This window comes from Phaenicophaeus curvirostris, chromosome 1 (genome assembly GCF_032191515.1).
Source record: "Phaenicophaeus curvirostris isolate KB17595 chromosome 1, BPBGC_Pcur_1.0, whole genome shotgun sequence".
NCBI lineage: Eukaryota > Metazoa > Chordata > Aves > Cuculiformes > Cuculidae > Phaenicophaeus > Phaenicophaeus curvirostris.
Genome location: NC_091392.1, coordinates 1,154,583 through 1,176,661, shown reverse-complemented (window position 1 = coordinate 1,176,661; position 22,079 = coordinate 1,154,583). Strand labels below are relative to the sequence as shown.

The 22,079-nt window shown below is 51.8% G+C and overlaps 1 protein-coding gene across 1 annotated transcript; it reads left to right on the top strand.

The window, feature by feature from the left end:
- The first annotated feature begins 242 nt into the window (after nt 1–242).
- NET1 (neuroepithelial cell transforming 1) lies at nt 243–15,077 on the top strand. The gene is made up of 10 exons (XM_069863120.1): nt 243–408; nt 6,874–6,981; nt 7,730–7,897; nt 8,678–8,740; nt 9,147–9,243; nt 9,353–9,429; nt 9,924–10,181; nt 10,943–11,113; nt 11,957–12,143; nt 13,276–15,077. Exons 1-10 carry the CDS (start codon nt 316–318, stop codon nt 13,674–13,676), a joined length of 1,623 nt encoding a protein of 540 aa, XP_069719221.1. The 5' UTR covers nt 243–315; the 3' UTR covers nt 13,677–15,077.
- The last annotated feature ends 7,002 nt before the right edge of the window (nt 15,078–22,079 follow it).

The window sequence follows — 22,079 nt, the reverse complement described above, 5'->3', positions numbered from 1 at the left end:
AGCTTTGTGGGGCCGGAGGTGTCCCTGCCCAGGGCAGGGGGGTTGGAACTGGATGGGCTTTGAGGTCCCTTCCAACCCAACCCATTCCATGACTCTATGAAACAGAGGCTGGGAAGGGGGGGGGGTTGGTTCTCATGGGGGCGTGGCCTATGCTGGGGGCGTGGCCTATGTTGGGGGCGTGGCTTATGCCGGGAGGGGGCGTGGCCTCCTCAAGCCCCGCCCCCGCGGTGAGGTCGGGGCGCGGCGCCGCGTTGCTCGCAGAGCCGGGGATGAGCGGGGGCTGAGGAGGCGACTGCCAGAGCAGGGCTGGTGGCCATGGTGGCCCACGACGAGCTCGGGGGGCTCCTGCCCATCAAAAGGACTATCCGGGTGATCGACGCGCAGAACCAGGCCTTCAGGGAGCCGGAGGTGAGGAAAAAGAGGGGATTTGGGGTGAAAAAGAGGGGATTTGGGGTGAAAAAGGAGGGATTCCAGGCGAAAAACGGAGGGGTTTGATGGGAAAACGGGGTTTGAGGAGAAAACAGAGGTGCTGGGATTCCTTATCACATCATTTTCCCGCTCTCCGTGCCTGAAGTGAGGTCTCCAAGCCAGGTTTGTTCCCTACCGAAAGCCAGTGAGGTGCAGGCACCAATTTAAAACTTCTATATATTACATATTTTATACTAAATTCATAGTCCCTGCAGGAACGGGACTATGAGCTAAAAAAAAAACCCGGTGCCTCACCTGATCCTGCTTCTCCCAGTGGGATTTCCATTAATTAAGCACCTTTATAGCCCCTGGAGGAGCAGACCCAGGAGCCAGAACCCAGTTCAATGCCTCACCTAATCCCCCTCTTCCCAGCAGGATTTCCATTCAGAATACGCCTATTTTTCCATTTGTTTTTTCCACCGACAGGATTTTTCCTAATTAAACCCTTCGTTTGCTGCATAAACCAAACAAAAACCCCATAGGTTTGGGGTGGGGGAGTGGGTTTATTTGAAGTATTGTTATTTTTATCGGCTGTTGTTATGTAGGTGAAAATAATTGCATTCCTGGTGGCTGCTCCTGCTGTGACAGGAGGCAAAAGTTCAGCAGCCAGGTAGGGACCGGCTGCCCTGGGCAGGGTTTTATTGCAGAGATTAGCAGTGAGATGAGTTAGAGAAGAAAAGAAGGTGGCTCCAGCAGCCCTGGGGCTGGAGGACTCTGGGTTGAGTCGCCAGCTCTTCAAATCCTGGCTTTAAAACAGCCAAACTTGGGCAATCTCATTGTGCAAAAGGGAAACCAGATGCTGGGAGCAAAATAGCATAAACCAGAGCTTTTAAAGGAAAAGAAAGCGTCTCTGATTCTTAAAATGTGTGTTTGTTGCGGGGTATAACCAGCATGCTGGGTATAGAATCATAGAATTACCAGGTTGGAAGAGACCTACTGGATCATCGAGTCCAACCATTCCCATCAAACACTAACCCATGTCCCTCAACACCTCGTCCACCCGTCCCTTAAACCCCTCCAGGGAAGGGGACTCAACCCCCTCCCTGGGCAGCCTCTGCCAGTGCCGAGTGACCCTTTCTGTGAAAAATTTTTTCCTAATGTCCAGCCTAAATCTCCCCTGTTGGAGCTTGAGGCCATTCCCTCTCGTCCTGTCCCCTGTCCCTTGGGAGAAGAGCCCAGCTCCCTCCTCTCCACACCCTCCTCTCAGGGAGTTGGAGAGAGCAATGAGGTCTCCCCTCAGCCTCCTCTTCTCCAGGCTAAACACCCCCAGGGCCCTCAGGCTTTTTCTCCAGCCCCTTCCCCAGCTTCGTTGCTCTTCTCTGCACTCGCTCCAGAGCCTCAACATCCTTCTGGTGGGGAGGGGCCCAGACCTGACCCCAGGATTCGAGGAGCGGTCTCCCCAGGGCCGAGGCCAGAGGGAGAAGAACCTCCCTGGCCCTGCTGGCCACGCCGGCTCTGATCCAACTGAAGTTCAACTTTGGGTCTGGGCTTGGGCGCTGGCTCTGAAGCCAACGCTATTGCCAGTGCCAGGCACTGGGTCGTTATCAAGAACCACAGTGGTTATCAGCAAGCTTGGGGCCAGATTTCCTCCCCTTGGGTGTGAACAGCCTGGTGTATTTGGGAAAAGCGAGGCTTGTAATCTCTGTACTGATGCCTGGTTGCTCGTTTGGAGGGGAAACAGCCTTTTGCAGGGCAGAGCTTGAGATTCAGCAAGCTCCTTAATCTTCAAGGTAGTCAGGTGGCAATGATTTCTGGCAGGAATTATTCGATCAGGTGACTAAAATCCCTGGCTTGATAGGAAAATGTTGCTGCGCGTGGTTTTTAGATTCGTCACTGTTTGGTACAGGACTGGCACGTAGGACATTGCACTCGAGTAAGTGATCCTTGTAAAAAACACTAATTATTACCTAACGCGGGAGGAAAGGTTGCAGGCGTGCGTGCTGGGAGAGGAAAAGGTTCACTGCTCAAAAGCAGAACCTGGTTTTCTTTTGTAGTGTGAATGTGAAGAGTTAATCTGCACTTGGAGAAATTCCCCTGGTGTGAAGTCTTGCCTGCACTGAGGCTCAGATTTAGCTTTTGTGCATGTGTTTGTGATATATTTATATTCACTGTTAATAAAAACTATAAAAGAAGTCTGAGTGGAAGCCAAAGCGCTGCTGAACTCGCTGGGGTTTTAAAGATCTGTCCGTGCTGTGATGTTTCACACCATGCTGGTTACAGAGACCTCGCAGGCTTCATTCTAATCTGGGCTCTCTAAGTAATGCAGCGTGGAGACAGTTTAAGTGTTGTTTGCGAGTCCGGGGCTACAAAAAAAGCCCTGAGCCAGAGTTATCCGTAGTAAGAACTGTGCCGCGTCTCAGCTTACACCGTGGCTGGGTTTGACCGTAAGCGGAGTGCGTGACCCTGAGCTGAAATGCAGATCTCGGAGAAGGTGAAGTTTCTAAGGAGAGGGATTTTTTTCCCCCCTCCCCACTGCCTCGGATCAAGTGGTCTAGTTGGAAGGACATGCAGAAGAAACAGATGCAGGTTTTTGGCAGTCGAGCATTCATGTCTGAGCGCACTCAGGACAGAAAGTGGGATTTGTTTTGCTTAAAGAGAGGGGGAAACGGCCTTTGGCTAAGCTCATTTATAGCATAGAGAAGTTATTCTGTTGGCCAACAACCCCAGGGGAATCATAGAATGGGTTGGGTTGGAAGGGACCTCAAAGCCCATCCAGTTCCAACCCTCTGCCATGGGCAGAGACACCTCCCACTGGACCAAGCTCCCCAAGGTCCCATCCAACCTGGCCTTGAACACCTCCAGGGATGGGGCATCTACAGCTTCCCTGGGCAACCAGTGCCAGTGCCTCACCACCCTCATTGTGAAGGATACCTTCTTAATGCCTAATCTAAATCTTCCCCTTCTGATTTAAAACCATTCCCCCTCATCCTATCACTCCAGGCCCTTGGAAAAAGTACCTCCCCCGCTTTTCTGTAGCCCCTTCAGGTACTGGAAAGGGAGAACATAGCGACTACGGAAAATGCTCTGCTCCTGGCAATTGATCCATGTGGAATTCGTCCCTCTGCAGAGCAGAGGAGGGCTCCTCTTGCTCCAGAGAGCAGCCCTTTTCCCCTCAAGCCTCTCTTTGCCTGTCTCAGTGGGTATGGACTTCACGGAAGTGGCGATTTCTAATCCTAGGGAGCCCCTTTGCACCGCCTGTCCAGAAGAGAGCGGCAGGAATGCCGTCTGCTGCCAGACCTTGTGCCTCAACCCAGGCACAGATGTGCTGGGAAGGCATTTGCATGTGTCCCCCAGTGCCACAGTGGGTCATTGTCCTCCTGTCTGCAAAGGGGGGCAGAGCTGACCCTGTTAACAGCGAGCTGCAAAACTGCACGAGCATCCTAAAGTGCTGAGGTTCCTTGCTATTCATTTCCAGCATCCTAAAGTGCTGAGGTTCCTCGCTATTCATTTCCAGCATCCTAAAGTGCTGAGGTTCCTTGCTATTCATGTCCAGCATCCTAAAGTGCTGAGGTTCCTCGCTATTCATTTCCAGCATCCTAAAGTGCTGAGGTTCCTCGCTATTCATTTCCAGCATCCTAAAGTACTGAGGTTCCTCGCTATTCATTTCCAGCATCCTAAAGTGCTGAGGTTCCTCGCTATTCATTTCCAGCATCCTAAAGTGCTGAGGTTCCTCGCTATTCATTTCCAGCATCCTAAAGTGCTGAGGTTCCTTGCTATTCATTTCCAGCATCCTGAAGTGCTGAGGTTCCTTGCTATTCATTTCCAGCATCCTAAAGTGCTGAGGTTCCTCGCTATTCATTTCCAGCATCCTAAAGTGCTGAGGTTCCTCGCTACTCATTTCCAGCATCGTGTCTTTCTTTCTTTTCCAAGCTATTTATATCTGGCCTTGACAGAGCTGTGTGTGGCTCATGTCTGTCTACTTTCTGCTTACGTCTCTGCAGTTCTTAAGCTCCTCTTGGCTCGTGTCCCTTTATTCTAGTACACTGAGGTATGGCTTTCTAGAAGTAAATTACCTCTCTTTTTCCTCCACTAAGAAATGCCTGCAACTAATTAAAGCTTCCTTGTCTGCTTTTGAGCCCAACCTAACTTCCCAGCCTCCTGTATAATTCTTTTCCTGGCCGACTCTGTCCTGAGGGCAGTGGCTCATGGTTGGCAACGGGAAGAGGTGACTGCAGCGCTTCTGGTTCTATACTTAAAGCCAGCTGAGTCAGGATCCCGGGGTTGAGGTCACTGTCTTACAGCTTTTCCCCATTTCTCTTGCACCCTCCGAGTGCTGAGATCACCCAAATGTTTCAAGCACAGCTTTGAACGCGCTTTGTGCTGTGCCAGGAGGTCTTTCTGTTCTGCATCCCTCCTAAATTGTTTCTTTTCATGTTTTCCCCCCTGCGAGTCGAAGGCTGACTGCAGCGTGAGCTAACGTCTTGCTCAACACCGTGTGGAGGCAGTTACACGGGCCGCTCCTCGGGTCGTGTTGCTGAAATCGGATCCCCCATACGTAGCTTTTATGCTTCCTCAGTCTCGGGACTGGAATTCAGCTCTCTGCGTTCCAATTCCCCTTCTTTGTTTTCAGCATTTGTCGCTTCTGCTCCTGCACAGGAGTAGAAAATTTGAGCAACTTTCCTTGCAATCTCCGGCTAGAAATGGAGGCAGCGGAGAGCTTGTCCTAAGCAGCTTCTCAGCCTTCACCTTTTGAAACACAGGAGGAAGAATTTGACCCTAATTACCCGAAAATACACAGTAAAGCTTTGGTAAAATTTTGACAGAGATAAACTCAAAAAAGAAGCTCATTATGAGCCAGCAACGTGCGCTCACAGCCCGGAAGGCCAACCATATCCTGGGCTGCGTCAGAAGGGTGGCCAGCAGGGTGAGGGAGGGGATTCTGCCCCTCTTCCCTGTTCTTGTGGGACTCCACTTGGAGTCCTGTGTCCAATTCTGGAATCCCCAAGATAAGAAGGAGATGGAACTGTTGGAACGGGTCCAGAGGAGGCCACAAAGATGATCTGAGACCTGGAGCACCTCTGCTAGGAGGACAGGCTGAGAGAATTTGGGTCGTTCAGCGTGGAGAAGAGAAGGCTCCGGGGAGACCTTATAGCAACCTTCCAGTACCTGAAGGGTCTCCTGGAAGCTGGGGAAGGACTTTTATAAGAGCCTGGAGTGATAGGACGAGGCAGAATGGCTTTAAATTGGAAGGGGGAAGATTTAGACTTGATATTAGGAAGAAATTCTTCCCGATGAGGGTAGTGAGACACTGGCCCAGGTTGCCCAGAGAAGTCATGGCTGCCCCATCCCTGGAGGTGTTCAAGGCCAGGTTGGATGGGGCTTTGAGCAGCCTGGTCCAGTGTGGGAGGTGCCCTTGCCCATGTCAGGGAGTTGAAACTGGATGATCTTTAAGATTCCCTTCTAACCCAACCCATTCTATGAATCTAAGTGGCTGCTTCCATCAACTCATCTAAACTTCATGCTAAGAAGCTTCCTTGTGATGATGAGTCACATCCACCCGTCTGCCAGATGTTTAAGAGGACCAGGGCACCTCATCCCACCTTTCTCCTGGCCTTAAGCTCCGAGTCCATCTCCTCCTGGCCTCCCATTGTGCACAACTCCTGCACAACCTCTGTAATACAAAATTTTTGATATAAAATATGTAACGTTGCCAGCATGATTTTAAAAACCGATCTGAGCTTGAGCAGCAGGAGGTTTCCCTGGGCGTTTCCTCTTTCTTGGCAGCATTTTGGTCAGGACAGAATTGAAACTGCTCTGGGCTCCCAGCAGGGATTAGTGGTGTAGAAAAGCAGAAGCTCTATCTTTCAAATTTATACAACACAGAAGAGAAATTATGACGACTTGGTAGGGGTGAGGGGGAGCAGGAGGGGGAGGAAGCTTTGTAAACTGAGGTTTTAAGCTTTATCTGCTTCGTGTGTGCGTGTCCCTTGCAGGAATGTTCAGCATGTGGTCATTTGCTGTTTGTTAGAATAGCTGCTGAGGCTCTCCAAGGCTCTGACTGCTCCTTTTCGCTCCAAAATAAAATTAAAATGGAAAAACACATTCTTCTTACAAAGGAAAGCATGATAAAGCAGAGCAGCTCCATCTTTAGATGACAGTCACTTGCCTTGTGGAGGAGCGAGCTTCAGGCTATTTATGTTCAAGCCTTAACGGTCCCCGTTAGATCCCTGGTTTGAATTCTGATTGACTTGTATGTCATCTCGCTCTTTAATTGCAGCCTTAACGTTCAGACAAATATTTACAGCCTCTGCTTTCCTTTTAAGATGAATGACTACTTCAAAACACTCTCTTTGCTGTGTTTCTCGCTCCTTAAGTGGGTTCGTGCTTTTAAAACCTGCCTGAGCAGCTTGAGCAATGAAATGGGAGTCGCAGCCAGTACAAGTTGTTCTCTGCTTTTATTTACAGGAGCCAAGTAATAAGCGGGTTCGGCCTTTAGCGCGGGTGACATCCCTGGCGAACTTGATCTCTCCTGTAAGAAATGGTGCCGTTCGGCGCTTTGGGCAGACGATACAGGTAAAAAGCGGAGCCTTCTGGTCCTGGGAGTGTAGAGACACTGGGAATATGTTGGCTGTATGGGGATAAAACTGGGATTTCCAGGCATCACTTGGAAATCTCCTGTCTGATCCACGCAAGGACAGAAAGCTTGCTTGGCGATGAAGAAGAGTTCAGGAGTTCAGAGGTGGCTTGTTTGGGTTATCGAGGGTTTAAGCGGTAATAAAAATAAACTGATTCAGATAGGGAGAATCAGTTGATAAACTGTTCCAGTACTCGAGATCCAAGCGCTGGAGCACGTGCTCCAATGTGAACTGACCCTGCTGATCTTTCAATATGTTCGAGGAGTGTTGTGGAAGGAACATGACACTCCGTGCACGTAGATAAGAGACCTTCTCCATCAAGGTTTTAGTAACGTTTCAGAGTTCAAGTGGCTCCTGATTAGCCCCGTTCTAGGTGTAAAATTATGATCCTCGTTTATTTACTTCCTCATACCTTGGAAATAGACCCAGGCTTCACCTGCCCATCCTCCTCCCAAGCTGGATCAGTGCAGGGAGAGGCGCTTGCCAGTCTCTGGGGGCTTTCTCAGCAGCTTGATTCAAGTGTTCCTTTATCTGAGGAAAAGTGTCTGGGTGTGTTTTCCTGCCCTGTACAACAGAGGAGGACGAAGGATTGGGAGGGGTAGGGCTAATACCTTAATATTTCTGTACTTCTGCACTGTTTGCTTTACATACGTGTTTTAATGAGTTTCTTTTTTCACTCCCTGTAGTCGTTTGCCCTTCGTGGGGACAGCAAGTCTCCTAGCTGTGCCCAAAAGTCATGTAGCAGATCTGCTGCTCCTACTCCTCCTAAAAGAAGAAACAGCGTGCTTTGGTCTGAGATGTTAGATGTCAACATGAAAGAGTCCCTGAGCACCAAAGAAATCAAGCGCCAGGAGGTAGGCTCTGCGTTAAACAGCAGCACTGGGAAAGGCAGCCGGGAGATTCGTTTGGGCTCTTTTCTTGGTGGAGAAAGGATTAATGAGCATCGTCTTTGGGCAACTGTATCTTCCTGTGCACCTTCATTTCTAAGCAGCTAGATTTATTGCTGTTAGGCATGGGAAAAGGTAGGCCTCTCTCTCTCGAGTCACTAGGGAGTTCGTCTCCCCAGTTTGACCCTTCAGAGATGCCAAACTCTTCCCATAGGGGCTCAGCATTTCTGCAATCCAAGCCCCAGCCGTGCTGGTTGCTTTGCAGCAGACCCAAAGCCGGGTTCCTTGTAAAGCCAGCTGTCTTTCTCTTAAAGCTCTTGACAATTGGTTGAAAGCCAAACACCAAGGCCTTGGCTTGCCTTTTTCCTGTAGCTCTTAGACAAATCTTCTCGTGACAACACAGAAGCTGATTAAAGATGCCTGGGATTTGACCTCTGTGGCTTTTTGGGGTTTTGTTTTTTCGTCCTTGCCTGTGTAAAAGCAGTGATTTAAAAGGCGCTAATATTTAATTTGGCTTGTGCGTGAGCATCGGAGCTTTCCCGCAGTTGGAAGTAACGTTGCTTTCTCAGAGCTGGGAAAAGCAGCAGATTTATTTGGGGTTGTCATGCCCAGGTGGCATACAGTGATTCAGCTGGCAAAAACTGGTTCCCGCTGCAGACGCAGGATGTACATTATGTGTGCTGAAAGGCTCTTTCAGAGGAAGACGGATTAAAAATGACTCTCAATGCTTTGTCCCTTTCCTCACAGGCCATATATGAAATGTCCAGGGGAGAGCAGGACCTGATCGAAGACCTGAAGCTTGCCAGAAAGGTGAGTGTTTTATTCTGCAGTCAGTAATCAGATTGCAGTTAGTAATGAGGTTTCTTTGCACCTGCAAACATGACACGTCAGCTTTGTTGGGCCCGGAACCCACAGTTTGCCAGCTGGCCTGCGCGGGTGACGTGAGCGGTTCTGCAGTACCGGTTTGATTACAACCACCCCAGCCAAAAAAGGATTGAGCTTTGCAGTCCTGCAGAGCCGGTTGGGGATCCCTCTCCGAGACGGGAACAGTTCACTTTTCCTTTAAAGGCCTCAATACCTTCATACAGACATGAATCTTTTAGCAACGGCAATATTTCTGTTTGTGTTGGCCTTGCTTCATACCTGTCCCTCATATTTAGCCAGCTTTTGGCCTTGAGAGATGTGAATATATTTTAATACCGATGTTCTTTGACAGGCCTATCATGATCCCATGCTGAAACTCTCCATCATGTCCGAGGAGGAACTCACTCACATATTTGGGGACTTGGATTCTTATATTCCTCTGCATGAAGGTAAAAACAACTGGAACGCTTTCACATAATGTGCTGACTAAGAGTTAAACTTTATGCTTTCTCACACTGGGGCATTGTTGCAATTTCTATTTTTGTGTTTCCATTCCAGACTTGTTGGCAAGTTTAGGAGAAGCAACGAAACCAGATGGAACAGTGGAGCAGATCGGGCCCATTCTTGTCAAGTGGGTGAGTACGTAACTTAGAGATAGCAGGCTAAAAGTGTGCTTAAAGACCGTTTAAAGCCAGAAGCCGAAAAGCTCTGGGCTTTTGTGGCCTTGAGCGAAAGATTGAAACGGAAATCCTGGCTACCCTGAAAACAATGGAACTCTGTCAGCCGTAATGGGCCATGATTTCACCCTGGAGACTCTACACTAGTGTGACTGCAATTACTTGCTGATTTATGTTTGAAATGTCTATATCGTCTGGACTGTTTGCCACTGATGTGACTTCAATAACTTTTATCTCTGTTAATCTCAAACATCTGAACTTTGGAGACATCGGAGCAGGATGCCCTTGTTCTCCTAACAAAGGACTCACTCTGTATGCAAGATATTCCATTAGCTTTTCTTATTGGTCAGAGTGTCCCAGCAAGGGGAGTAGAGCTCCCCGAGTTTGACACATTAATGCGATTTGCTTTTTCTACATGGAATTTGACTCCCGACCATTGTTTTCTTTTGCAGTTGCCACGACTCCATGCCTACAAAGGTTACTGCAGCAATCAACTGGCAGCCAAAGCACTTCTGGATCAGAAGAAGCAGGACCGGAGAGTGCAGGATTTCCTCCAGCGCTGCCTTGAGTCTCCTTTTAGCCGCAAGCTAGACCTTTGGAGCTTCTTGGACATTCCTCGAAGTCGGCTGGTCAAATACCCGCTGCTCCTCAAAGAGATCCTGAGGCACACTCCCAAAGACCATCCTGATATCCAGATTCTGGAAGAAGCTGTAAGTAACAGTGACTTCCTGATCGTTGTTCTGACGTAAGCACATCATTCTGGAGATCCGGAAAGCTTTCTTAAACCTTCAGCAATTTACTGGGGTGGTTTTCTTGGTGGGCACCAATCTGTGACTGTAACCTTTGTGAATGCAAGGGAGAGATCAGTCCATGTGGATTCATAGAATGGTTTGGGTTGGAAGGGACGTTAAAGATCCAGCCCCCTGCTATGGGCAGGGACACCTCCCACTGCACCAGGCTGCTCCAAGCCCCATCCAGCCTGGCCTTGAACACCTCTGAGGAGAGGGTAGCCACAACTTCCTTGGGCAACGTGGGCCAGGGCCTCAACACACTCATCGGGAAGAATTCCTTCCTAATGTCTAATCTATATCTTCCCCCTTCCAATTTAAAGCCATCCCCCCTCATCCTATCCCTCCATGCCCTTGGGAAAAGTCCCTCCACAGCTTTCCTGGAGCCCCTCTCGGTGCTCCAAGGCTGCTAGAAGGTCTCTGTGGACCCTTTTCTTCTCCAGGCTGAGCAAACCCAACTCAGCCTGCCCTCCTAGCAGAGGCGCTCCAGCCCTTACATCATCTTCATGGTCTCATCTGCACCCATTCCAACAGTTCCATATCCTTCTTGTGTTGGAGATTGTAGAACTGCACACAGGACTCCAGGTGGGGCTCCATCACCTGGAGCTCTTGAACAGCACTTAAAGGGAAGATGCTCAAGCAGAGCTTGCTGTTTATTCACTGGTAAATGTTTTGGTTTCTAGATATCTATCATCCAAGGAGTTCTCTCCGACATCAACCTGAAGAAAGGGGAGTCAGAATGCCAGTATTACATCGACAAGCTGGAATACCTGGATGAGAAGCAGAAGGACCCAAGGATTGAAGGCAGCAAAGTTTTACTGTGCCATGGCGAGCTGAAGAATAAAAATGGGCATGTAAGTCCCTTTTCTTCATGGTAATCAATTCTCTAGTTTGAAAAGCTTCCCTCAGACGTAGTTAAAAGTGTTTTTCTGTTATAGCAGGGCCAGGAGCCCTTCCACCCCTCAGGGACAATTAGTTTAGACAATTAGCTACATTTAAAAAGCAGGAGAGAAAGCACCTGATGGCAGCCTGTGTCGCAGGGTGTAAGGGAAGGTTTCCTGCTGACAGCTTTACAATCGACCTTCAGAAGCTGGAAAATAATTAGCACAGAATTACCATCGAAAGTGTGCTCAGAGCCCAAGCTCTCCATCAGAAGGGATTTCCTGCCCGCTGTTTACTTTCAGGTACTCTGACATTCCCTATTATGAGCGCTGGCACACAGCTCTTCCAAACAAAAGCCTTCCTGAAAAAGCCTGTTTAGCTTTGAGATGAACTGCCAGAAGTTTATCTTCCACTGCAGCAGAGCTGGTCTCAAGGGTTTGCTGCCTTTTGTCCTGGCTTTCAGGGGTAACCTCAGTTTAAACATGAAATCTTCTCCGTTTTCTTTATTTTTGGTTGTTTTGAGGGCATTTTTTGTTTCATTTGACCATTGCACGTCTGTACAAGTGAAGCATTTTGTATTGTCAGAAAAGACACTGCTTCTAATCATCCATCTGTAAACCATCATTCACTTTTTAAGGGTCATTAAAGTAATAAAACTGTTGATGTCAGTGCTAGCGCTGCCAGGGCCCTGCGGTGCTGCAGCAGGAAACTTTACATGGGTGCAACTTCAGATAACGTGGCCTTGAGTCCCAGAGGATGTGTGACTGCTTTGAATATAACGCTTTGCTCACATTCAAATGTGCTTTCCCTTTCAGAAACTCTACGTCTTCCTCTTCCAAGAAATCCTGGTTTTGACCCGGCCGGTCACTCGCAACGAGCGTCAGGCCTACCAAGTGTACAGGCAGCCTATTCCTGTCCAGGAGCTCATCCTTGAAGACTTGCAGGATGGTGATGTGAAAATGGGAGGATCTTTCCGAGGAGCTTTTGGCAATGCCGATAAAGGTATGGACCAAACCAGTTCATCTGCGTGGGGATCTTTTGGAGAGGAGAAACTAAACCTGGGCACAGATCCTTGTGGAGTGAGGTTTTTTGAGGACATCGGATGCGTGATGTGCCCCAACAGCTGCAATTTTATATTTGATGGCCATAAACATCTAGAATCATAGAATGGGTTGGGTTGGAAGGGACCTCAAAGCCCATCCAGTTCCAACCTCCACTGCCACAGGCAGGGACACCTCCCACTGGACCAGGCTGCTCAAAGCCCCATCCAGCCTGGCCTTGAACACCTCCAGGGATGGGACATCCACAACTTCCCTTGGCAACTAGGACACTGCCTCACCACCTTCATTGGGAAGTTCTTCCTAATGTCTAACCTAAATCTTCCCCTTTCCAATTTAAAGCCATTTCCCCTCGTCCTGTCACTCCAGGGCCTTGGAAAAAGCCCGTCCCCAGCTTTCCTGTAGTCCCTTCAGGTGACTGGAAGGCCACTCTAAGGTTTCCCTAGAGCCTTCTCTTCTCTAGGCTGAACAACCCCAACTCTCTCAAGCCTCTCCTCATAGCAGAGGTGCTCCAGCCCTCACATCATCTCCACGGCCTCCTGTGGACCTGTTCCAACAGTTCCATCTCCTCCTTCTGTTGAGGATTCTGGAACTGGACACAGGACTCCAGCTGGGGTCTCACGAGAGCTGAGTAGAGGGGAAGAATCCCCTCCCTCACCCTGCTGGTTCCACTGCTTTGGATGCAGCCCAGGAAACCGTTGGCTTTCTGGGCTGTGAGCACACGTTGCTGGCTCATGTCAAGCTTTTCATCAATCAGCGCCCCAGGTCGTTCTCTTGCAGGGCTGCTCTTGGTCACATTGTCCCTCAGCCTGTATTGAAGTCGCAGATTGCCCTGACCCAGGTGTAGGACCTTGCACTTAGATGTTTATACTTAGCAGCCAGTGCTCAATTTATAGAAACATAGAATCATAAACATCTATTTCAGTGTCTCTGGCTTCTAGGGTTTGGAGGGCTTTGGTGGCATTTGGGATGTTTTCCCTGAAGCAGAGCAGGGCAATCCAGGTCGCTTGTTTAGCAATGGAATCTCTAAATATTGAGCTAGGAACTGATCTGCTTTTTCCTATGTTTATCTCCAGCTAAAAATATCTTCCGAGTTCGTTTCCAAGATCCCTCCCCGGGCCAGTCGCACACGCTCCAGGCCAACGACATCTTCCACAAGCAGCAATGGGTGAACTGCATCCGAACCGCCATCGCTCCCTTCCAGCGAACTCCTGCCGCGACGGAGCTGCCGGAGCTGCCGGAGCTGAGCGAAGAGTCGGAGGAGAACAACCCCTCCGCGCCCAACGTCAGAGCCCTGAAGAGGCAATCTGCCGCGTCTGGCATCGCCGAGATGGAGCTAGACGAAAGCGCATCCGAATGCGGCTCCATCCTGGACTCGGAGGAAGCCAAGGGCCTGAAATCGCACAGAACATCGTTCGGGCACAGAAAAACGAGGGAGAAGCAGCTAAGTGGCAAGCGGAAAGAAACGCTGGTGTAAAAGAAGGGCCCGGTGACATCCTGAGGGAGGACTGTTTATTTATAAATAACGTGTACATTTCTCTTTGTAATGTGAGCGTGGTTGGGTCTGCTCTACTGACCAGAACGGGGTTGGGGTTGTCATGGCAGCTACAGGTAACACGGCTGAACTGGAGTCTGGTTTTGCAAACACGGCCTCTTAGAACCTGGGTTTAACGCTGCGAGTCGGGGATTCGGAGCTGTGCCCGTGGCACATCGGAAAAGCGCGCTTTGCTTTCTGAAAAATCTTCACGTGCAGCAGTCGAGGTTGGAAAACGTAGGAATTGGAGCTGTCGGCCGCTCTTTTCCGAGGGTCAAAACCCAATCGCACGGTTCCTTCTTGTCTCGCGCAGCGTGTGGGTGGGGAAAAAAGCAGACCCCATGTTCAGCACGTGTTCTCAATCTCTCTACTGGAATCTTTCACTGAGCGTGTCCTTTGTACATTCCTCATTTTCACTCTTGCAACCTGCCAGGTATTTAAGTTTTTTTTTTGTTGTTTTGTTTCGATTTGTTGCGGGGGGGGGTTGGTTTTCTTTTTGGTTTTTTTTTGGTTTTTTCTTTTTTACTTTTGTATTTCATTGTTCAAGCTTGGCATTTCTTTCCAAGTACTCCATCCTTGCTCGGAGATGTGCGTGTCCAGAACTCTTTCTCACGTCACTCCGCAGTTCCACGGAGCGCAGACGAGCCGAGGCGTTCGGAGCCCGAGGGGCTGAGAGGAGACGCTCAACGCATCCTGTTTTGAGTGGCTTGTGTGCGCTCCGGCCTGCTGAAGGAGAACTGCATCGTTCACGGGGGTCGGGAAGTTCTAGGAATGTTGTAAAGGGTTTGGGGAGGGAGAGAAGCAGCAGCTAGAGGGGAGTAGCGCAGGTAGATTTTCTTGTTCCTGTTGCCTTTTGGAAATGAAACGCCTTCCGCAAGGAGGCAGGACTGGAGGCAACCAGGGGGTTCTTGCATGTGGTAGAAAGGTAGAGACGAGAGGGCGTTTGATGCAGATGAAGTAGAAGGACAGAGTTAGGTGTTGTATATTCTTGGAACGGTGACGCTGCCGTGTCCTAGCGGTCCAGAGATTGGTGTGGGAGATGCCAGCTCCGTAACGGCACTGCGAAGGGATGCAGGAAGCGATGACAGCTTTGAGCAAAGCCAACAGGTCCTTCCTGTCCTTCGACAAGGGTGAGGACAGCAATACACGGATCTCCAGCCTTGGGCACCCGCGGTCTGTGCTTGAGGGGCCGTAACTCGTGTGTCGAGGGCCACTGCCTGTCACGTCTGGCCAGTAAAGTTGGAAATGGGAAGAGGGTGTATATAGACACAGCCGGGTGGTTCTCTGTAAATGGATTGTACAGTTTCCAGTGCCAAGTACAATTAAATTCCTGCCAGTCCCTCACCTGCCTTGTCTCCGTTGCTGCTGGGGAGGGACGTAACTGCACTTAGAATCATGGAATGGTTTGGGTTGGAAGGGACCTTAAAGATAAACCGGCTCCCCCCCAACAACTGCCATGGGCAGGGGCACCTCCCACCAGCCCAGGCTGCTCAAAGCCTCATCCAGCCTGGCCTTGAACACCTCCAGGGATGGGGCATCCGTGACTGCTCTTGGAAAAAGTCCCTCCCCAGCTTTCCTGGAGTCCCTTCAGGTCCTGGAAGGTCACTCTGAGGTCTCCCTGGAGCCTTCCTTTCTCTGAACAACCCCAACTCCCTCAGCCTGTCCTCCTAGCAGAGGTGCTTCATTCCTCTGATGATATTTGTAGCCTCAACAGCATGAGCCGGACAGGGCTGCAGCTTGCAGGAGGCCATATCCAAACCCTTTTTCTCTGTCACAGTTCCTCTTTGCGCTGCTGGGGACGGGCAGGACACGAGTTGGTGGTTTCCAGCTCCGTGTGCACCGTGGGGCCTGGCAGCCGCCGCCCTTGGCAACGTGCAACGTGCAGGAGCTGTAAAAAAGGGCCCAGCCGCGTGAGTCACCCCAGCGCTTGCATCACCGCCCTCCTCTTCTGGGGGAAAAGGGAGCTGGGGCAGCAATCTTTACCCTCCTGGGCTCCAAAACCTCCTTGCTATGGAAAAGAAACCACTCTGCAGAACTGAAAGGCTCCCAGTTACGCCGATGTTTAAAAGCCCTCTCCTGGATGAACCTTGAGCAGAAAGGGGACCCCGCTGGGTAGATTCCCTTCCACCAGGGAGCTGCTGGGTTCTCAGCAGCGTGATGAAACCATCAGGTCTCCACATCCTCCTTGAAAAGCTACGGCCTGACCATAGAAGGGGGTGTCTGCAGCTCCCGGTGGTCCCTGCCACCTCCCTTGGGGTGGCCACGTTCCCCTGTGTCCCCCTGGTCTGCTCCAGAGGGAAAGCACGGCTCTGTTCGCAGGGAGAAGGCTTAGAGCTGGGCTTCGACCTGTGAAGCTCAGTCTGGAGGAGCCTCAGCCCTTGCTGAAGCAAAGAGAAGCTGGGAAAAAAAGGCTTTTCCTGAAATAAGAGCTCGGTGAGCAGCTGGAGCACACGATGCGGAGGAAAACGTGCAGGGAGCCTGCTCATCCTCCCGCGCAGCCGGGCTGGGGCTGAGCCTCCGTCTCATCATCCTTAGCCAAAAACTTAATTTCCCTTGAAAAGGAAATTCCCCCCTCCCAACCCCGACTCCGGGGGGTTCCTATCCCCGCTCGGTCCCTCGGGGAGGAATGTGCAGCCCGAGCGCAGCTGTCCGGCTTTGCTAGACTAAACAAGCCGGGCTTCCCTGCTTTCCTCCCACGCCGAACTCGAGCGGATCCTGGCCAGCCCTGTCCTGCGCTGCGCCGAGACTTCCCAGCGCACGTCTGGGGGTCCCCGAGACACAGAGGGATCAAAGACCCAAGGGTGGAGGTGGAACTCAGGGCCCCACTGAGCCCCCGACATCCTTGGCCACCCTGGTCCGTGGTGGCTTCTCTTTCCCGTCGTGGCTGGGGAAAGGGAAGATGTTTCTGCCCAGCAGACACGTGGCCACTTCTGCCTTTGGAAAGCGGCTCCCCAGCCCCGTATTTACCTTTTGGGATCCACCCAGCTCAAGCCTTACGTGCAGAGAGGAGCCAGCACCTCCCTGATGTACACGGGCATGGGCAGGGACACCTCCCACTGGATCAGGTTGCTCCAAGCCCCATCCAACCTGGCCTTGAACACCTCCAGGGATGGGGCAGCCACAACTTCCCTGGACAACCTGGGCCAGGGCCTCACCTCTCTCAGAGATCAGAAGTTCTTCCTAAGGAGCTGCCCTGCGCATCTTGCAGTTTGCTCTCGGCTTTGGAAAACTCCGATGCCTAAAATAAAGCTCAAGCCACAAAAGCCCAAGTTTTACATGCGGCAGCTGTCGTTCCCTGGAAATCCAGAAGCTATTGTGGGATCGTCTCCAAACTCAGCCTCTCCTGGAACTGTTGGAACGGGTCCAGAAGAGACCAAGAAGATGATGTGAGGGCTGGAGCATCTCTGCTGTGAGGACAGGCTGAGAGAGTTGGGGCTGTTCAGCCTGGAGAAGAGAAGGTTCCAGGGAGACCTCAGAGTGGCCTTCCAGGACCTGAAGGGGCTCCAGAAAACCTGGGGAGGGACTTTTTCCAAGGGCCTGGAGTGATAGGACGAGGGGGACTGGCTTTAAATTGGAAAGAAGGAGATCTAGATTAGACATTAGGAAGAAATTCTTCATTATAAGAGTGATGAGGCCCTGGAACAGTTTGCCGAGGGTAGTTGTGGCTGCCCCATCCCTGGAGGTGCTCAAGGCCACGTTGGATGGGATCTTGAGCAGCCTGGTCCAGTGGGAGGTGTCCCTGCTGGAACTCGATGGGTTTTGAGGTCCCTTCCACCCCAAACCATTCTATGAAATAACATTTTGCACACTAAACTCCAGTGTAATTTATGCCGAGCTTTGCAGAGGCTCCTCCCCATCCCCACAGACGCCGGTGGGACCAGACCTGCTGCCCTCGGCATGGCCGGGGGCCCCGCAGAGTTCCCCTTGTTGGAGCCGTTTCCCTCTCTGCCTCCAACTTTCTGTTTTCCATGAATTCCTCAGCCTCCTCCCCTTCCAGCGACTCGTCTGCAAATGCTCCCCCAGACATCGCTGCGCACATCTGTGCACATCTGGGCTTGTGTTACGAGCTGGCCAGGCATGGGATGGTCCAGCTGGGTGCTTTCAACCATCAGGTCCATTTTTTTTAGCCATTACCTGGGCCAGATCATAGAATCATAGAATCATAGAATCACTATGTTGGAAAGGACCCTCTGGATCATCGAGTCCAACCATCCCCATCAATCACTAACCCATGTCCCTCAGCACCTCATCCACCCAGCCCTTAAACCCCTCCAAGGAAGGCAACTCAACCCCCTCCCTGGGCAGCCTCCGACAGGGACCAATCACCCTTTCCGTGAAAAATTTCATCCTGATGTCCAGCCTGAGCCTCCCCTGGTGGAGCTTGAGGCCATTCCCTCTCGTCCTGTCCCCTGTCCCTTGGGAGAAGAGCCCAGCTCCCTCCTCTCCACAACCTCCTCTCAGGGAGTTGGAGAGAGCAATGAGGTCTCCCCTCAGCCTCCTCTTCTCCAGCCTAAACACCCCCAGGGCCCTCAGGCTTGTTCTCCAGCCCCTTCCCCGGCTTCGTTGCTCTTCTCTGCACTCGCTCCAGAGCCTCAACATCCTTCTGGTGGGGAGGGGCCCAGAACTGACCCCAGGATTCGAGGAGCGGTCTCCCCAGGGCCGAGGCCAGAGGGAGAAGAACCTCCCTGGCCCTGCTGGCCACACCGGGTCTGATCCAAGCCAAGATGCCCTTGGCCTTCTTGGCCCCCTGGGCCCCTGCTGGCTCCTGTTCAGTCATCTGATGATGGGAAATGTGATGGGTGCTGAAAATGGGGAGGTGGTGGGTGCTGGCAATGGGTTCTCGTGATCAGGAGGTGATGGAGAGGGAGCGGGTGGTGGTGATAGCGAGGTGATGGGTGCTGGTCACGGGAGCGGGTGATGGGTGCTGACCATGGATCGTTATCATGGCAAGGTGATGGGTGCTGGCATTGGGTGCTGATCATGAGGAGGTGGTGGGTGCTGATCGTGATCGTGGGGAGGTGATGGGTGCTTACAATGGGCACTGATCATGAAGAGATGATGGGTGCTGGATGCTGATCATGAGGAGGTGATAAGTGGTCATAGAATCACCAGGTGGGAAAAGACGTCTGAGATCGTCAAGTCCAACTATACATAACTGCCGTTAAACCATATCCTTAAGTACCTCATGTACCAGTCCTTTAAATACCTCTAGGGATGGTGACTCAACCACCTCATCTGCTCGTGATGGGTAAGTGGTGGGTGCTGGTGATGGGGATGTGATGTGGAGGTGGCAGATGCTGGAACTGGTGAGGTAGGGGGCCAGCAAACCCCCCAGGAGCTTCCAGCTTTGCTCAGCACCAAGGGACACGCAGGATGGAGAAACCCCTTCATCCGTAGCAAAGAGACCCAGGGCGCTCCCACCCAACCCACCTTCATTGAATATTGAACAGGAGCCAGCAGGTGGCCAAGAAGGCCAAGGGCATCTTGGCTTGGAGCAGACACGGCGTGGCCAGCAGGGCCAGGGAGGTTCTTCTCCCTCTGGCCTCGGCCCTGGGGAGACCGCTCCTCGAATCCTGGGGTCAGTTCTGGGCCCCTCCCCACCAGAAGGCTGTCGAGGCTCTGGAGCGAGTGCAGAGAAGAGCAACAAAGCCGGGGAAGGGGCTGGAGAACAAGTCTGAGGGCCCTGGGGGTGTTTAGCCTGGAGAGGAGGAGGCTGAGGGGAGACCTCATTGCTCTCTCCAACTCCCTGAGAGGAGGTTGTGGAGAGGAGGGAGCTGGGCTCTTCTCCCAAGGGACAGGGGACAGGATGAGAGGGAATGGCCTCAAGCTCCACCAAGGGAGGCTCAGGCTGGACATCAGGAAAAAATTTTTCACAGAAAGGGTGATTGGCCCCTGTCTGAGGCTGCCCAGGGAGGGGGATGAGTCCCCTTCCCTGGAGGGGTTTAAGGGATGGGTGGACGAGGTGCTGAGGGACATGGGTTAGTGATTGATGGGAATGGTTGGACTCGATGATCCGGTGGGTCTTTTCCAACCTGCTGATTCTATGATTCCTGAGCTCAAACACCTTATCTCCCAGGCTTCGAAAACACCCAGTATCTGTTGGTGTTTGCTTCTCCCAGCTGGATGCCAACCGGCTCCCTCTCCTCTTGAGTCCTTGCTTGACTGCCCAGGGCTCTTTCACTGCAATTTGAATTTGGTCTTATTAAATGTGGAGCAGAAGAGCAAGGGCTGGCAATTAGGCAGGCAATTAGGGAGCAGCTCGTTGCACAAGAGGAGCCGCCAGGATCTCCCCTCCCCGAAACGCACTCACGGGGCCAGCAGTGCCCTTGCCTCTCGCCAGACAGGTTCCCAGCACGGCTCAGCCGATCCCTCCCTGCAACTGTGGTTTTTAGTGCCCAATCTTTTCCAGATGAGGTTTTCCTCGAGCTACTGATCCTCTCCCACACTTTGTCCCACCTGGAGGCCCCATTTCCCGTGTGTTCCTCTGGTGTCCCCATGGGTTGGCTTCTAGTTTTCGGCTTTCTCTTCAAATCCCACAGGTTTGATTCCTCACTGGGTTAAACTGGGGCAAACTGGTAGCGTTTTCTTGTAGCCAAGAAAGTCAAACTGTCTTCTGCTGTGGGGCCTGATCATCTGGTCCATTTGCTCCTTGGCCTGGCTGGTGAAGGTCACTTGGGCTTATAGGAAAGAGAAATGTATGGCTGGAAGAACTGGTGGATGGATGGTAATGAGAATGCTTGGATGGATGGACGGGTGGATGGATGGTTGGAGAGTTGGCTGAATCATAGACTCATAGAATCACCAGAAGAATCACTCTTCTCTGGACTCGCTCCAGAGCCTCAACATCCTTCTTGTGGGGAGGGGCCCAGAACTGACCCCAGGATTCGAGGAGCGGTCTCCCCAGGGCCGAGGCCAGAGGGAGAAGAACCTCCCTGGCCCTGCTGGCCACGCCGGCTCTGATCCAAGCCAAGATGCCCTTGGCCTTCTTGGCCCCCTGGGCCCCTGCTGGCTCCTGTTCAACCAACCCCCCCAGGTCCTTCTCCTCCAGGCACTTTCCAGCCAGCCTTCTCCTAGGCTGGAGCTGCCCAGGGTTGTTGTGCCCCAAGGGCAGGACCCGCCATTTGGCCTCGTTAACCCTCATCCCGTTGGTCTCAGCCCATGGATCCAGCCTGTTCAGATCCCTTTGGAGCCTCCCGACCCTCCAGCAGATCCAGGCTTCCACCCAGCTTAGTGTCATCCTCAAACTTGCTAAGGGTCCAATAGATAGATAGACAGATAGATAATAATGTGCTCAGGTGGATCGATGGACACATGGATGGATGGTTGAGAGGCTGGGTGGATGTTGGTTTTTGGGATGAGCACATGGATGACAATGGGGTTAGATCGATAGACACATGATTGAATGGTAGGCTGGAAGGGTGGTGAGATAGATGGATGATAATGTGACTGGATGGATGGATGGATGGATGGATGGATGGATGGATGGATGGATGGATGGATGGATGGACGGATGGACGGACACACGGATGGATGGTTGGGTGGTTGGATGGACAGTTGGGTAGATGTATGAATGGACAAACAGATAATTGGGTGGAGGGATGGATGGAAGGCAGTGAGAATTGATGGACAGTAGGATGGAGGGACAGCTGGACAGAGGAACAACCCTCATCATCAGTGTTCCTGTACTCCTTCCTGTACTCCCTGATGTAAGAGATGAGTAGAAATGAAAGCAGGTCATTACAACATGGTTAACCCTCACTCAACCGCAGGGTTATCCCCTGACTAACCAGGGCCAGGACTCATGACATAGATGCACCCCCACATCAGCCACCCCGGGGCAGTGGGGCTGCTCTGGGGGAGCCAGGAAGAGGCATCATGGATGATTCAGGTCTCTGTCAGCGTGGAGCACGTCAGCTCCGGGCAGCTGGGCTCTGCTTGGACCTGCACGAGGGAACCATCCCTCAGCAGGTTTGACACGCTGCCAGCATCGCCGTGGTGGCCCTGAGGCGAAGACTGGATGGGTTCCCTCTAACCCCCTCCATGAGATGCTTCACACAGCTCCAAAATTGCCTTCAACCAGCCCAAAAGAGCGGGTATCACCCTCCTTCCACCAGCGCTTCGCTGCAAGCCACAGCACGAATCCCTTAATTAAGCCGTTCGTTACCTCCATGAAATGAAGCAAGTGGGACAGCAGCCAAGGTGGCCCAAGGGGGCTGGTGGTTGCTCTTCTCCACCCCAACCTCCCCCGTTTGCTCTGCGAGGATCCAACCAACCTGTTCCTGTTGATCCCATGGCTCAACCTCTCCCACCATCCTCAGCTCCTGCCTCCTCCTCCTCCTCCTCCGG